At 37.2% G+C, this 18,370-nt stretch overlaps 1 protein-coding gene across 12 annotated transcripts in view; it reads right to left on the bottom strand.

Annotated features, from left to right (window-relative positions):
• WDR72 (WD repeat domain 72) overlaps positions 1-9,814 on the bottom strand; it is a 109,666-nt gene extending 99,852 nt beyond the window's left edge. For 9 of the 12 annotated variants that reach the window (XR_007906188.1, XR_007906187.1, XR_007906189.1 and 6 more), the window contains exons 1-3: positions 9,674-9,814; positions 1,732-1,893; positions 589-695 (exon numbers count right to left, since the gene is read on the bottom strand). Coding sequence is in view for 4 of the 12 variants with exons in the window: in XM_051797191.1 (XP_051653151.1) it covers positions 589-695; positions 1,732-1,884 (260 nt within the window). In the remaining 8 variants the exon portion in view is untranslated. Of the gene's footprint in view, positions 1-588; positions 696-1,731; positions 1,894-9,538 lie in introns of those variants that run through there. The other 3 variants (XM_051797193.1, XM_051797198.1, XM_051797197.1) reach the window with 3 other exon arrangements.
• Positions 9,815-18,370: the final 8,556 nt, after the last annotated feature.

Here is an 18,370-nt window from a genome sequence, read left to right as displayed (position 1 = left end):
ATTCAGAGAGAAAAAAATTCTTGAATGCTAACCTAGCAGAACTGCAGAAGTTAGTTTGACTCAAGTGATGGGCCACGTCACAACAACCACATAAGAGAAAAGCTGCAAGATCAGGATATACTCCAAAACATCATGCCAGATTTAAAAGCAGACAAGGAACATATATGCCTTTTATTCAAGGGCAGTCTTTTCTGTCCTTCCACAGGTACTGCCTGAGGAACCATAAACCAGATCAGAGTCCATCAGTTTCTTTTGCTGGTTCAGTTCTCAAGATGAGTTCAGGAGGAAACAGAGAAAAGCACCATGACATTAAAGTGCTTCTGAACTTGCTGATGCCCCCCAATAGCCCATCAGTCTCCCTTTGAATGGGCTTAGCTGGATATCTGAATCTGCCAAACCTTTCTATTGTCCATGAGATGATTTCTTAAACTATTGTACATAAGCAATATAGTAACTATCCTGAGAAGCAGCTATCCTTTTCATATCATGAAATTGGATTAAAACACTTCTGCAAATGTATAATCTGACCTACACCTGACATACATTTCATGACTTAAGAAATGAATAATTGAATATTCAGTTACCTACCCATTTTCAGTAGCACTTACTACATATGGCTGTTTTTCAAACTCTCTTGCTTTTGCCAAACAAGTTACAGAAGCAGTATGGCCAAAGAGAATTTCTTTAGATGAAACCTAGGAGAATAATACAATGGTTTAACTCAAATATAATAATTTCCACATAAACTAAGGATATCTAAACCCAAGAGAACTCTATTCATAGATATTAACCAGTAATTGTCAACCTGCTTTATATGCTTATGTTCTTCAGCCATGTTTCTGGAATGCACAAAGATGTGGATGAATTATGCAGTTTGCATAAAGTACAGGGTTTGTATTCAGTGCAGTCTGAAAATTGCAGCTTCTGAAGAATATATGGAGCATCAAATGTCATAAAACAGGCAATGTGCAGAACACCTCTGGCCTTTACCCTACAGCATGAGAAGTAGGAACTGATAGACCAAAGCTCTTAAGGATGTGTTTCATACCACATGTTTAAATAATCTCTCTGATTAGCTTCACTGCATGCAAAGGTCTTAATTGAAAAAGGTAGCCCCATAAAAATGCAACCTTTTAGGCTATATTTAAGTACAGATGAGGCAACTAAGTATAAATAATATTAGAACCACAGTTCTAGGAACACAGAATAAAAACAATAGGAACTGTTTTGACTCTCCCATTCTCAGGAAAAAATGTGAAATAATCAAAGCAATAATTTACATCTTAATTATACCCAAAATACATATTTCATCTTCCATCTTTCTTGACTTTTTCTGCTGTTAACCTGGCAGATACCTGTGGTTTTATAAATAGATTCTTTTTCCTTAAATGACAGGCCACACTCAGCAATTGATTTACAAAAGGGAAAAAAGACTTCACAAGATAGAAATCGTGATAATTGTATATATTTACTTGCTGCCATTACTCAGAGCACAGAGTCTCAAATTATAATCCACGGGTCATGCTAATTTATCAGAAATTTTCCCAAGTCTGCAAATAGCAGGTTGCTCATACAGGCATTTCACTTTTTGCTTCATGAGTTTCCTATAACAAATACCACGCTATCTTTAAAAATTCATCTGAATAAGTGCAAGTCTGGATAATCCCATTGTCAATAATAAAAGATAAAACTCCAGTCTATTTGGCAAACTGTAGCACAGTGGACACAAACCTTTAGGTCTGGTGAAAGATCCCAGAGACATATTTGTCCTTCTTGACTTCCTGTAACTATGGTCTGCTGGTCATCTGTGATCAGAATGGCAGTGATGCTGTGGGAGGGAGCTCTTCTGCCCCACAGGGCCACAGCTGGCACTGATGTCTTCATAGTCAGCACCTGGAAAGAGAAACAAGTCAGGATGACTCTAAGCAATATGAAATGTAAGAATAAAAGAACCTAAAAATAGGGCAATGTAATCAACATCTGAGAAGGGAAGCTGTAAAATGTTGCTATAAGGAGTTGATTAGGCATTGAAACATTTTGTGTTGCCAGCACTGACACTTCTGGGGACAGGTACTACCACAATACTGAAATATCAGCAATGGGAGCTGTGTGCCACCCCACAAACTGGTTTAGCTCTGGTGGGCCCATGTGACTGTTTCTTTCTGATTTTGGTACACCATGAGTGCACCATGGCTCCCCTATTCCCTCCAACCAACAGCGCTGCTCATCCTCAGCAGCACTTAACTGCTGGAGCAAGGAGATGGTACAGGAGCAGGGTGTCAGTAATCTGGGATCACTAGAAGGATAAGGCAGGAGAAAAATAACAGGGCTGGAAGGATAGAACTGGTGGTGGGTCAGGGAGGAAGAGAAAAATGAGGCCCAAGACAGCAAAGCACTACATACTCAATCATTCTGTGCCATCTCCTACAGACAAGAACCAGAAGAAAGGTGAAGGCAGAGTTGCAAGCTGGGAAACAGGGAGAATGAAGAGACTCTTCCTGTTGCCCAAGTCATGAGTCCCTTGTCCAAAAAAATTTATCTTCTAATAGATTTGCCCCTGCTGCATAAAACTAATTTAATGGAATTGTCCAAAATGACTGATGGCCATTAGTTAATTCAGTATACATTCTTAAGAACTGCATTTCCAGGAAACTCTTTCAATGTCTATGCAAACACCAGTACCTACGAAGTATTCCAAAAATCTTCTTATCAAAACATTCTACTTTGCTCATTTTTAAATTTGATGTCTGGTCCTTTTAAAACCACTTCTGCTTTTTAGCTGGATTCTGTAGAAACTAGTAACATATGCAGCAAGTATGCCTCCTTTGGGTCAATTTAAGTGAAAGTACTGATTGCTAAAAAAAAACTGACACAGATAAACAATGTCTTTAGCATCTTTCAATGAAAGAGCCCTACACTAAACTGCCAGTGTCTACCTTAACCCAAATCCAAAAATTCCCATATATACAAGCCACCTGTTTCGAAACTCCCACATTATTGACTGGAGTACACAACAGCATCCAGCACTCCTTTCCTGTATCCTATGATGGTGGTTCTTCATTTTTCCAGTGAGTTTGTACAGATGTTATGAGTTTGGTAAGTTAAATCCCATTTAGTTTCATTTTAAAGCTCTTTGTGGGTATATGAAGTATTATTGTTACTGGTAACCATGAAGTCCTTTCTCTTGCAGAAATAAAAGGTGTTCTAACCAATCTAATGATATGGTTTTAGTTATCAGCAAAAAAAAAAGGTTGCCATTTCCACAGGGTTCATAAAATGGTGACTGCCAAAACAGTTTGATAACTCAAATCCTGAGTCTTTAAAGTACATTTGCTTGCATATCATGTAGTCATTTATACTTGTACCACGTGAGTGTTCAATTAGTGTAAAACACCATAAGGAAGCAGAATTCAGGTTTGTACTGCACTGAATATTGAGTCATAAATTATATTTTCTTGTAAAGGAAGCATAGAATTAAGATCAATATTCTTAGCAGAAGACCTACTGCTCAGCAAGTGATGGGTAACAGAACTCAAATCAACAAGTTCAAAACAAAAAAATTGATAGAATTAACTAATGTATAGATCTATTTGCAAAACTTTTAAGTACCCATGAGTGAGGTGAATTAATAAAAAACTACTACTACAGACAAAACACTGGTTATAAGAGAATTAATTTAGACTGAAATGTTATGAGAATATTTAGTACATTTTCCTTTACATTATGACTGAAGCACAAGAGAAAGAAAGCAGAAGGTATATGAGCTTTCATGTTAACAGAACAGTCTTTAACTTCCCCCTCCTTGCTTCTTGGTTAACTTTTCTTTTGGATTAACATATTTTGATGCATAAGTAAGTAGTTTGACGTGAAACCTTTGCTTCTAAGCATACCATGACTTCACTAGGAATGGAGCATATTCACATACACACATTTTGTCTGAAAATCCTCAGCTTTATCAAATGTGTTAGTGATCCTGATGGCACCTGTAGCAAATTTCTTTGAAATAAAGTCAGATATTTATCAGACTGTTCCTTTAAAAAAGGTAAAAATTGTTTCCACAAAGTCAAATATTGCCCAAGGCATATCTGAGCTGCATGGAGCTTATCAGCACGTGTCAAATTCCCACAGCTCTGCCCACTCAAGTGTGTCTGATTTGCAGCACTAACCCCTAATTCAACTTGAAATCATGTTTCTCAGTTCTATTCCTGTTTCTCCCTGTTTACAGCCTAATAAGCTTATTTGTCCTGCCCCTGTGACTACACTGCCAAAAGGTCTGCTCTCATTACTGAAAAGTTCCCTGTTTTTAGTTAAACACACCAGCTCATCTCATCACTAACTTGTTCATAGAACTAGAGGCAGGGTGGTAAGGATGTAACATTTCTCACACCAAAACCACACCACAAACCTCTTTTAACTTGGAAAATGATCCAAATTTGCACAGCTTCAAAGACTTTGGTTGTACTACTTTAGCAACTTCGTGTAGTATTAAAGTTTAATTTGGAAAGCTAAGTACACCACTCTTTATTCTACAGGAGCCATGAGGTATTTAAAAGTCTAATCAAAAGTCTTTAGGGGCCAGAAAGACGGAGGTCTGACCTTGAATGCCTTACTAAGCACATATTAATGCAAGGTCTTTTCCTCATCACTCAGCTTTTTTGACTGAGACTAGTCACAAACAGAGGAGAATGAAAAAGGTCAGATTATACCATAAAGAAACAGTGCCATCATACCTTAAGCCTTCCCCACAGAACCCTAACTCCAGTATTGTGAGCATATCTTGGCTCTGCTCCTCTACTGATCTTAAACAAAGGGGAAAAATTGCCAGCTTCTCCATGAGGCTCATCTTGGACCTTCTAATCTGCCCCCTAATTACTGCTCTACCTCTCAGCCCTTCCCTGGGCTATATTTTCTCCAGACAAAAAATCTAACCCTAAAGCAAGTGGCTTGGGAACACGTAGGTTAGAATGGAAGAATGGCTTATATCTCGGGAGCACGGCCACACATCTCTCAGTGATTTGAAGTGAGAAATCTGGATTCTGCTTTGCCCCCACTGAAGTTGGCAGAAAACATTCCCTATTGCTCCACGTATTTCCATGCAGTGTTTGCTCATAAGCATAAAGGAAGCTTTACTGGAGGGAGCATTCTGAACACTATTGAACTACTACCTATAGTTTCGGAATCACATCTCTTAATAAAGAAACCAATCGGGGTATGTATTTCAATGAATTCAGAAATAACAATTCATATATATCAAGGTCCTTAAAATTAGGAAGTGACCTCCCACCTAGAGAATTAATCGGAAACATTTCACATCATAAAACACTGGTTGTGAGAGAACCTTCCTTCTCAACACTACAACCCATAACAAAAACTACCAAATACAAATTCATGGCTTATCTATAAAAGGAGAAAAGACTTCATACAACAAAATATCACTTTACAGGTAACAGTCAACCTGCCAAAAAAACTTTTCTGAATTTGTAGTCATACTTATTTCATGTTTCCTGCGCATTCCAAACTGACAATACAAGGGCAGTTTTTTTGAAGTTCAATTAAACGTTTGGCAACCAATGCAGGCACAAGAAAAAAACCCAAACCTGCAGAAATTGGCTCACAGTCCTGAAAATATTAAGATATTAGCAGAATTTAACTGTTTGTATTGGATTAAATAAATTCCCTCTATTTACAATGCTTTAGATTCATCACTGTAATAAAGGAAGCATTAGGAAGTAAAATCTAGGTAGAGTCTGGTAGGTTTTCATGACAAATTCCTAAGGTTTGTGTATTTCTAATCTCTCTCATTCTCTGATTCTTGTCTAGTCTTTTGTTTTATCTGACATATTCTCTATCTACACAAGAAAATAAAATTTCATCAATATTGGTTTTACTCCTAGTAAAAATCTAATTATTTCTTTTAAAAACAGCTTTGCAGTCTAGTGATTTGTTCTATACTGCTTTCAGAACATTGCCAATTTACTTTATGATATAAATGTTGCACTCTCCTTAAGGATGTTGTATATTATCTCTGGTAACCAGCAAAGTTAACATTTCCCAAACTAAAAAACTGTATTTACCAACTATCCACAATATATAGCAAGTCATCTAAGAATCAATAATAATATATTAAGTTTACAAGATTTTTTGGTAAAAGTATCTCAAGTACAGAAAGGAAATGACCAAATAAATTACACTAAACACAGTAAGACACGATAAAGGTAACAAAAGATACTTGAAGTAATTATTAACAAAAAGTAAAACAATGAAACATTTATAGAGGAAATTAAAAACTAGTTCATAACCAGCACATTTTACAAGTAAAGCAATAACTGGCTCCTTTAACAGGCAGAATCTGCTCTCTGTTGCCCCAGCAGCAAAAAAAAAATATTTCTGTATTTCAAATATTTAGCTGATATATCTAATCAGATGGACGCAACAAGTAAAATACTCTAATGATCAACATTTCTATCCTACGTCCCGACTTCTCGTGTCTTCGTGTATCCCACCAGAGCCCTCACTATCGCGCACCTTTTCCCCTACTGTGCTTTCTGGTCCAGGTGCCGCCCTGGAGCCCCTCCCTGCCAAGCCCGGCACTCCCAGTGTAGGAGGTGATGGGAGTTCCCCGCAGGCCCGGCGGGCTCCACCCTCATCAGCCGCGGTCAGTGCTGAGCGACACCCGCACCTCTCCCGGGACGGGAACGTCCTGCTTGTGCAGTCCAAGGGAGGAGAGACTGGGACCAGCAATCGATACAACCCATTTTAACCAGCAAGAGCCACCTAGTAATACCTTGTTTGTATTTCTTGAACGAGTGACACAAGAAACACTTATTTCATTCCACACAGTAATTCACCACAATCAGAAGGAGCACAGTAAGGGCAACACCATCTCCCAGCTGCTGATTACATCAAAGGTTTGCAGCACAAATTCAATTTTATGATGTTAATCTCAACCTGCCACTCAGAAATTTTCTCTGAGGGATATGATTTTTTCTCTGGATTTCATTTTAAGAATGATTTTCTTCTTCTACAATCAATAAAGATATGTTTTCATCAAAAGACTCTATCTTGGCAGAATTCAATTGGCCATCTCAAAACCTTTTGGTGACACAATATTAATTAAAATAGTTTATGTTGCACCTAAGCTGGAAAATGGGGCAGTGAAAACATCAGCAACTCAGAACACTTGTGCTTTTCTTACTGTCATATGGCACAGTAAAATAATCTACATTTCCTTGAAGTTACTGTTTTACCCCATGAACTGTTACATTATATTAAGCTCCCTAGAAAAGTCTCTCAACATGCTCTTTTGCCAAGTAGATAAATTAAAAATGTGTGCAAAAATATGAATTTCCACTCTCTGAATGTCATTAAAGGCTTCAACAATAATCCAATTATATAGTAGCTGTTTAAACACGTTAGACAACAATTAATGCAAAGGTGGTTTTAAATCACATATATCAAGGATATAAACCAAGTTTGTTTGAAAAAGGAAATACATTATACAAGTGTGTGTGGAGCCATGAAAATTGTCTTCTTTAAAGAAGTGTTTGAATGTCCCATCAGCTACAAGAATAGTCATCTACAGGAAATGATACATTGCTTAGGCACTATGCAGAACTACTACTGTGAGTTATTTGCCCCTTTCAAAGCCTTAAGCATAGAAAAAGTATCACTTAAGTCATCTTCAGTGGAGTCACTCACATCCAAATGGTGAAATGCTTTGCTTCAGTAGAGTTTTAATCAGGTTTTAGGACATTCACCCATCAATTCTTACAGGAAAGGACATGGGATAGCAAAACCATCGATTTCTGCAGAATGTAAGATTTCTAAGAACTTGCATCTTACTTAAAGACAGATCTTGCCCTTAGTTTTATACACATTCAGTCATCCCTATCTTTATTGAAAGTAACAGTTTTCTATGTGAGGAAGTGCTCCTTCCTCATGCTAGTAAAGGTACAGCTCCCTTCATTTTCTCAATTATAAATTTTCTTTTGAGCAGAGACATTTATGTCCTTGAAAGAGTCGATGATGCCAACATAATCCCCCACAAATCAAAGGGCCTAGTAAGATAGTACCTACTTGAAGTTTATGGCCTATATAACTTGAAAAGTGTAGAGTTACAATCTTGAAGTCTCTACTAAGACTTCCCATTGCTGTAAGCAAAAGTCACTTGCAAGCGACAAGAGTTTAAATAGACTTTCATTTTCATGAACCAGCCATAACAGAATTCATTCTTATTTACTCTGCTTTAACACAGAAAATATACAATCAAGTAAAGACACAAAACTTAAAAACAAATTTACAAGAATATCAAATGGAGGCAATGAATATGAATCAAAGCTCTAAATCACTAGTTTTGTGTTCCTTAAGTGACCTTGAGCTTATTTAAGACAAAAAACCCCGTTGATCAGAGAAAGGTAATATTTTTGGTTCAGCTACACTGTACTCTGGGATGTTTAAATAACAAACAAAACTAGAATCAGATGCTGGAAATAAAACAAAATATATCCTCTGCCTTTGTTTTTTGGATTGTGATGTAATAATAATTAATCACTGTTGTAATCAATTGCATCATAATGAGGATTTCTAAACTCTGACAAGAACTACTTATTTTTCCATTTCACTCTTAGAATACTTTCAATCACTAAACATCTCTCTGCAGTGTTCTTTGCTACGGGGCATGCAGTTGTATACTGTAAACAACTCCAAATGATTTATTATATGTACAGTCAAACCTGCTCAAGTAAAAAAACTCTGTTTATTATGAAGCAGGATCAAAGTCCAAAACTGATCCAATGTATTGCAATGCATGGATTGCAGTTTTCATTACAGTGAACTTCTAATTCTAACACTGAAAAGTTTTTAATGAGAAAAACCTGATCTTGTCATGTAATCAATCCTACTGACACAAACCTCTTGAGCAGAACTACCTCACCACAACAGCCATTTTTGCAATGAGTAAAGTTCTGTACCATTGGCATCACTGATATACTAAAGTTTCATGATATGTTAAGAAAACACTACTACAGTTCCAAGCAGTGACTAGGAAAGTAATCATGATACAAACACAAGGTTCTAAGTGAGTCATTCTAATTAATTTCATAGTTGAGCAAGTCTCAAGAAAAACCTCCAAGCAAAACTATTTTCACGAGTAACTAGAACTCCTGTAAAAAAATAATAAAAGTGTTTCTACTCTAAAGCTTTGCATTGATTTGATAAGAAATCACTAAAATAGCACAAAAGCATTTTTCCATTTCAAGGAGCTAATATCTTGAACTCTGTGCCTCCACATTAATGGTTTTCTCCAAAAAAATCCAGTGAATAGATATACTCTAAGACAATTGATGGAACGCATACAGTTCACTAGACTACCTTGGAAAGAGAAGCTACAGACATTTATCATCAGAGTTAAAATACAACGAAGTTACATAGTTGATGCTAAACACATAGAGGACAACAGAACCTCCCAGAAACTTGGGTGAAGTTTGCCCAAGAAAGCAAGAACAAACGCCGCACCACCCAGACAAGGCTTCGCACCCACCGAAGAGCTCCGTGGGACCCAATGTCACCGCTCTTGGCCACGGCGACCCAACCCCATCCCCGAGGGAGCGGAGCCGGGCCCGCACGGGGCAGCCCCTCCGAGGGACGGGACTGAGGGAAGCAGCCCCTGCCTTACCTCCAGCGGCTCCCGGGCACCGCGCGGGGGGCAGGACCGGCCGAGGACAAGGGGAGGGAGCCGGGACAGGTTTTATCTCACTCGGCAGCGGCAACACCCAGCGAGGGCGGCGCAGGCTGGCGCCAGCTCGCTGCCCCTGCCACCGCCGCCCTCAGCCCGGTCAGCGAACGGGCTCTCGGGGCCGCTCCCCGCTCTGCAGTGGTGAGGGGGAAGCACGGGCTGCAGGAGAGGTACCTGGGAACAGCGGCCTCGCCGCTCACCCGGCTGCCCATCACGGCGCTGAGGACCCGGCGGGGCCGCTCCGCACCAGCGGTGGGACAAACCCCGAGGGCTCAGCGGCTCCTTAAAGACAGTCCCGCCGGGTAATGAGGCGCAGGAAAACTTACACCTCTCTGCCCTTACTTTAAGTACAGTGAAAAGGGTATTTCCGCTCTCGGGAGGCGGGGGCAGCCTGATTTCCCACAGGTGTGGGCACCAGCAGCTGCTGGGTGTCGATGCCCACAGAGCCGGGCACTTCATGGTGTGCGGGCTGTCGAGGATCTGAGTTTTGTAAATTCAGGCATTTCTGTTTGAAATATAACCTACAGTGAATAAATACATTAGGAAAGTGAAGGGGGATGTCAGTGCACTAGTCTTCCTCTTCTTGGTTCCAAGGTCGGTCCCAGAGAAGCTCAGGTCTGCAAGAGATTCTTGTGAGGGGGCAAGGCAAACTGGCTGTACAGTGTACACGTGAGCTCATCTGAACTGCTGAAATACGTAGTCACAATCACATCTAGGGCTGTAAATAAAATCAGAAGACATCATTATATTAAAAAAAATCTCTAAAATCACGTCTTCCTAAATTTGTTTGCCTGACGCTTTTCAATTTTTTAAAAAAAATTACGTTGAAATCCCCAGGGAGTTGAAAGGATGCTAAGAGATTTAAGTATATATTTGGTGCCTATTTTAATGTAATAAATGTGGTAGCTAACGTATGCAATGTTTTTATTTTAGCATTACTGGATTTGCATTTACACTAAGACTGTTTGCCCAAGACATCTACCTCAACATAAATAGTAATGTTCTCAAATGTATTTCACAGTCTGCATCAACACACTACATTTTATAGGTAAGCAAATGCAATAAATAAAAACAAAAGTCTGTAAAGTTTGTAACATGCTGAGCCATATTTCCTGCAAACTTTTTTTGTTGTTTTAGCAGGTTTGTAGTTTGGATTTCAAAGTATTTTTACTACAATAAAATAAAAGACTTTAAAGATCAGACTTCTTAAGCCACATCACTTTATGAATTCTTTTAGGTAGACAAGTCCTGAAAATGGAACTTCAATATAAGGGGTGATGTTTGATTAGACTGCATCAGGCCCAGGGTAGAACAGTGAAACATGGTGTCTGAGGTGAAAACTTACAAAGGTGCCTCTTTTCTGGGCTTGTTTAGGGGGATTTTAGTAATAATCATATCGAAAGCAAAATGAGATGATACAAGTCAACATACTTTAAAAATCATAATACTGCTTTTCTCAGAAAAGGGGAACACTGGTCCTTTAAAGTCAGTAGTGATAATTGGAGCCTCAGCTAAAGTTTTTGTAGTCAAAAGATGCTTATCAATACAGTGAAATAATTGTGTGAGACCAAGTAGCCTAATGGATAAACTAGATATTGCTTGTGCTTTTTGACACTTTGTGTGAGTTGTGAATTCTGCCTGTGAACCTAAATAAATTATTTTGACAGCCTCTCCTTAATCATCAATACCTGGAGGTTTCCATAAGAAAAACTGTCACATACATTTTAGCACAATTTGACACAAAGGGAAGGTCACATCGAAGACCTTAATTGCATCTTTTGCTCAGACAGGGTCATGAAACTGTGATTCATATTTTGTCTTTCAACGCCATACTTGTTGCCTTGGTAGAACAAATCACTCCATAAAAGTAATACACATTAATATCATATGAATATATTTCATAGAATCACAGAGTGGTTTGGGTTGGAAGGGACCTTAAAGATCATCTAGTTCCAACTTCCCTGTCATGAGCACCTTCCACTAGACCAGGTTGCCTTTCAGCCCTGACCTTGAACACTTCCAGGGATGGGGCATCCACAGCTTCTCTGGGCAATGTGTGCCAGTGCCTCAGCACCCTCACAGGAAAGAATTTATTTCTAATATCCAGCCTAAATGTACCCACAAACCATTCCCCCTGTCATTACATGCCCTTGTCAAACGTCCCTCTCCAGATTCTTTGTAGGCCCTCTTCAGGCAGGAAATAAAAAAAAATGCTGAAAATTGTTCTGTTCACATTCTGCTATTCTTTTAAAAACAATGATTTGGCTCTGAAAAAATTACCTGATTTATAGATATCACAGGATTTTTATTATAATATTATTCAGTGTTTGGGAACTCTGTTGTAATTTCTTTTAAGAGACCAGAAAGCGAGATTTTGATGCGTGTTTCAAGAACAGAATCTAGGATTTTAGGTATAATTGCCCTGAGTATGAGGGTGAAACAATAATTGAAATCATTACTATAACTTTTGCATGTTATTTCTGAAAGTGTTGATATGATGATCAGGTTCACAGAAGTCTGGTTTATTACTCTTTTCCTGTGAAATGCTCCCTCACTATGTCCCTTTCTCACTATCCCTGGTTTAGCCATCTCATTATTTCCTTGAGCAAAGGGAGTCACGGAATGGTGCTGCTGTGCCACTGAGAAATCCCATGTAGGCCATAGCAGGTGTAGGCAAAGTACTTAGATGAGGTTAAAGATTTGATCTTTTATTGTTTTTATGATGTTCAGTATTTTTTTAATGTAAACACTTCACTTTTTTTTTTTAACACAAGTAAATACACACATACACATTAAATTGAAAATGTTGTGGCAAAGACAAGACTTATACAGGAAGACAGAATTACAAAGACTAAGTATTCATATATAAATTCCTGTTTTGTGGCCCTGGTTCTTGGCAAGAGCCTCCATTATGGGGAATACAGAATGAACAGACTCATCAACCTCCCTGCTGTGACACCAGCTGGGTTTGCATATGAAAACAAACTATAAGAATTACTTTGGCTCTAATTTTCTGAATAACTTGTGATGTTTACAGAATATTCTTGATTTGGAATCCATAATGAATCAGCATTGGGCAAGGGCAGTTCAGTGATGAATACACACACAGAGGAAAAGGGTGGAGACAGTGAACAATGTAGACATGAGAAAAATCTCTCCTGAAGGAAGTAAGACTTTTTTTCTAAAGTGAATTTTCCACACCACAGCTACAGAAATCAGTTGTCAGTTGTATTCCTTGGGCATTGCTCTCACAGGCTGTTACAGAAGGCTTGCATTCTAATTCTAATCCTTTTCTTAATTTTTGGTCTGACATGCAAACCACTTCATCTCATTTTATCCCAACATAATTCTTTTTAACAGAAGGGGTAAAATGAGATTTTTTTAAAGTATTTTTCAGATTCTTTTGTTGCAGAGGATTTATCTTGGCTTGGTGAACTAGTGCTAGATTCAGAAAGGCAATGTTGCACTACAGACTTGGGTATTCAGCTACTTGGAGACATTGTGCAGCTAATTTCCCCATTGGTGGTTTATTTTTCTCAGCTGTAATTTCATAAAAATTATATTTACTTCCATTATGAAAAGTCTTGACATCCACTAATGAAAAGCACTTCAAAAACTTTGAAAAAACTTCAGGAATGTGAAAACCTGGGCCTGTTTCTTGAGATCTGGGGTGGTATGAACCTGAACTTGTACATTCATACTTCTCATTAGAAACAATATTGGGCCACTATTTTATTAACCATTCAGGCCATATAATAATTTCAGTCTCTGCTGGGATTATCATCATCCAATAATTAATTTTTCTAGTTTTCTTCCCTCCAGCTTCTTTTGAAATTTTTTCCTCTTTATCTCAATGGGCAGCAAAGCAATTTCAATAAACTAAAATATTTATCTGGCCTCAGTTAGCAATCAAGGCATGTTTCTGAGATGAATAAGAGCAATTAGTGGTTAACAACATTGTTGACAGATGTTACATACTGAAATATGAAACAGCACTAGCTTAGATTGCATTAGGGGATAGTTGTCAAGTACTGAGAATTTATTATATTATCCTATGTATAATGTGATGAAATATTGATGAAAAAATGTAACATTTCATGACACTGGAGCTATTGTTTTGCAAAGATAAGCTGTATGTTCACCATTGGGTGGACTTCTGGAGACTTAAGAATGCTGTTGATTAAATCAACAAACCTTTATGAGAATAAATGTAATTTCACAAATTGCTGTGAGATAAAAGGGTGAGATAAGTCTGTACTTGTTACGTTGTGGAATTAAAGCCAGGCAGTGCTTGGTGATACAGAACTCTCTCTCTTAATAACTTTCTTACTGGCTTTACAAAATGTAGTTTATTGCTTGGTTTTTTTCCCAGAAAATAATAAATTTGTAGTCACTACGTCCAACAAAGAGGTAGTTTCACAATATTAATAATTTTAAAATATGAGTAATCAGTATGTTTTTGCTTATTTATTGTAACGACCAAGGAATGTCATACACTCTTTGAGACACCAGAGGGAGCAAAGTGCAAACAGGGGGGAAGGAAAAATCCTATTTACAGTTTAATTCTCTTGGAATGCAAAAACGTGGTTTGTTATTGTTGAATTGTGGTTTAACTGCACTTTGAGCTTGTGGAAGTAACCTCCTTGTTTTGTCCTTCTCGTATATATTTAAGGGCTTTTTCCTTGCTTTAATTCCTGACTTCACGTTTTTTCCTTGCAAGATTATATGCGTAAAATGGATTTATTTTTCATTCTTTGCGTTTTTCTGAGGAAAAGTGTGGAATAATAAATTATATTTTTAAGGAGGAAAAACATGAGGGAGTTTTTGTAACAACTTTCCCAATTTTAAAATGTCTCATAATAAGGATCACAACCACAACTTTTCAAGTATTCTTGGTCCTGTAAAACCATATATATTTGTTTCTAAGAGTTCCTCACTTAATACTTTTGGGGGATATGAGAATCCAGGAGAAAGAAATGATCTATTCTGTTTTTCTGCAGCAGCAGAAATATTTGGGTTTCTTATAGGTTTGTATTTAATGTGGCTTTAGGGTATAAAGTATTTTCTAAAAAAATATTATTGGTAGGAGTTTTGTTCTGCCACCTTTCTTTTATTCCCGTGTAGAACAACACGACTGACACCGAGAGAGCTGCCTGGGTTCAAGTGCTCCGTTAAACCAGGAGTTCAGAGGGAGGATTGTATGAGCACCAACATATGTGAAACAATGAAAAATGACATCTAGTTGAGATTTATAGTTAGGACAAGATGCAGAGGCCAGAATAATAAATCTGGTGCACAAGATTAGTAAAATTGAATTTCTTGAGGAAAAATAATTTAGGTACATGCTCTATGGTATTTTTTAAAAAATAGGTGTGTTTACTCATTTTGAAAATAATGAAAAAAGGGACAAACTTTTTGTTGTTGTCTCCAACTTTTCATGTGCACTATGAAATACAGTTGTGTATTTTAGTATTTTTTTTCTTTTTTGTGAAGTAAAATGTTTACCATGCTGTGTTTTAAGAGACTCAGATCTGGAAACACCTGAAGTACGTTTGGAAATGAGAAATCATTGCTGTTTTCCAGAGCAAATCAGACACGAGCCACTAGAGGTCTCTGAATGTAAAATAAAAGCAGTCAAGAGCGTTGCTAAGGCTACAGCAGAACATGTGGAAGAGCAATGCAAGAGACTGGAAAATATTTCCTTTCATACGGAACAGATTGGTACTTCTAACAGTGAGTTACTGAGTACAAATGTTTGATTTGGCCTCTGATAAGCTGTTTGTTTCTTTTGAAACTTATTCCTTCTCAATTATAATGAGCACGGTGTAATTTTTGTGTGGCAGCAAGCAATTTTACAGAAGTCATACCAATGAGCAGCAATATTAACAAGGAAATAAAAACTTGTAGAAAATCTTGGTTAACTTGACATAGACTCCAAAAGAGAAACCACATATTTTTACAAGATTTATATTTCCTTGCAGGATTTAAGGTTGCTTTTTCTAATCTGTCTTGCTTCACAAAGGGTCAATGTTTTCTGAGGCATGAGGCTTCAGTGGTCCAAAAATCTCCATCACTGAGGAGACAGAGGTCGCAGTGGAGGCAGAACTGGACCCAAACTTAAGGACTATAATCAGAGCCTGTGATCCTCTTCCCAGTTAGTGCAGTAGTTCAATGTTTGTATGTATTCAATTTCTGTTTATGCAAAATAGTAAAAATATTTTTCTTTTCACGGCATCCTTGATTGGAAGATCCAAAAGCACCGTACAAATGCTAATTCCAACACTATTTTCAAAAGACAGGTAAGTGACAGTTTTCTGAGTCTTCATGAAATTGAAATCAAGGAAGGGGATATGCATAAAAAGATCCTTCAGGTTAATGTGAACTGAATAATCTATTTTTTTCTAGAATTTAGGATCAAATTAAAAGAAAATTATATTTTTTTTAATACCTCCAGGTATTCAATTATTCAAAATTTTAAAATTTGGGGCACTTATTTGTAGTTTAAATACCATAATTTATTAAGATCAAACCTGTGAGATAAGTCTATTTTTTAGTCTACTATCTCCTGTGACTATCACAAATATGAGAGGTGGAATATGAATCTATGACAAGTTATTGTATTTTTGTTTGTGTTAAAACTTCAAGATTATTTTATTGCTGTTACTTCACTGCAGTTTTGGAGATTAATACCAAGTAGATATTTCAATGAAATTTATATCTATATACTTGGTGGTTAATAACACAGAACATTTTGAAGGAGGGCCCTTGGTTTGTGTCCTGTTGGAAAAGGGTAAATGGAGTGCTTCAAACTCATTTATCAAGGTGATTCCTGTGAAGCCCAGAACACATCCCCTATTATCCCTAACCATAGTTGCTCCAATCTTTTGGAGACAAGGACAAAACTGATCTAATTTCTAGTTCCTATCTGCAATATTGCTCATAGTTTCTCAGGGTCAGAAATCAGCTGATTGATTTTCTGCTTATCCTGTCGCTCTGATGATGTATCTCTTGATAGCATATTTTGTTACAGAGTTCATTATTTCTGTCTTTTATCACTTACAAACTCTACTGAAAATTATAGAATACACTGGGGGATGCAGAGTCTATATTTCTGAAAGTCAGAAATGAACTGTCTAGGAAAAGTGATTTTTTTTTTTCTTGCTGTCGTGGTTGAATTCCTGTTCATGGGTCTCAGCTTTGTGTGTTAAAAGGATCACCATAATGATAATATAACTATTTATCTTTGAATTTTACCTGAGTTGTGCATAATTTTTTCCTTGTAATAGACAAAAATCTTCTCCCACTAGCTCCAATTTTAAACTAATGACTGACTTCAAGGGGAACGCAAAAATACACTTTATCACTTAGTCTTCTGAGGTGACTGAAGTATTTCTTCATGTGCTAGTGTTGAGGAGATGCTGATGAATGACCAGCTGAAAATTTCCCTGTCTATAATAATTTGCAAAGGAGCACATTCTCTTTCTCCTCAAGAGAAGAACTTCAGAAGAAAAATAGCTAAAATGTTGGTGTTCCAAGGCCAAAACCTCTTTAAAAATACACATGGGTCAGCATAAAAATAACCAAGAAAAGATGGCTTCATGATGGTCTCAGACAGAAAAGTAGGGTGTGCAAGGAAACTGCTCCTATACTCTGTATTTTTAATATCAATTGAAATTTGGATTTTTTTTCCCACCAAGTTTATTTTTTAATGTTCTCTTTTATAACTGATATATATTAAAACAGCAGTAGGCTGTGTCTCCTTTCCCTGTGAAAGTTAGAAGTTGTCTTCCACATTCTTTTGCAATCAGTATTTCAATGTTCTCTGTTCCTTGTTTTCCTTTTACAACATATTATATTAAAATCTATGAGTACATGACCTTAGTTATTGCATTACGAGTATCCTGTAGACAAGAAACTTCCTGAAAAGAACAATATGTAGTTTTGCTGCCAAGTAGGTAAATCATCAGAGTGAAATCTCCTTGCTTTTGATGAATTAACTGGAAGATGGTGGCAGGCTTTAATCTGCTAATGTATGCTATGTGAATTCATATTAAAAAAAGAAGTTAAATAAAAAAAAGGCAGATCCTCACTAAAAAAAAAGTGTGTTCACAAATGAAAAGAATCATATCATCCTCATATCAATTGAGAATTTGGCTTGGAAAATAATTAGATAGCTCTTTTGGAAGCTGATCACTCAACAGTGTCAGGTCTCAGGTGACACATCTATACATAACAGCATTGTTATACATATTGTTATAACATATTGAATAGAGTGAAGTCACTATAGGCAGTCTTGAAATAGTTTAGGTAAAAAATGCAATGTAAACAATTTTGCTCCTTTTTTTTTTTCAAATTTCTTTCTAAATTCTTGATTCTGTATATAGATCTGGAATGCTGAGACCTTTTAACTGAAGTCAGCATATAGGGCTGAAGTGTTATATCAGGCATTAATGGGGAATTGTAATATGGAAAAGGGAAACCACTGAGGAAGGCCATGGCTGAGTAACAGGGTAATTAACTGAGGTACTGGAACTATCAGTTGGTGAAAGGTGCATGTTGTACTACAGCCTCTACTCTTATGCCCTTTAGCCAAACACCATCTTGACAGCTTGTTCCAGCTCAGTGCTTTTCACTATT

Source organism: Manacus candei, unplaced genomic scaffold (assembly GCF_025592945.1).
Source record: "Manacus candei isolate 608988 ecotype Guabito, Panama unplaced genomic scaffold, ASM2559294v1 h1tg000046l, whole genome shotgun sequence".
Lineage (NCBI taxonomy): Eukaryota > Metazoa > Chordata > Aves > Passeriformes > Pipridae > Manacus > Manacus candei.
Note: the sequence above shows the minus strand (reverse complement) of the source record. Positions and strands in the feature narration are given on the sequence as shown.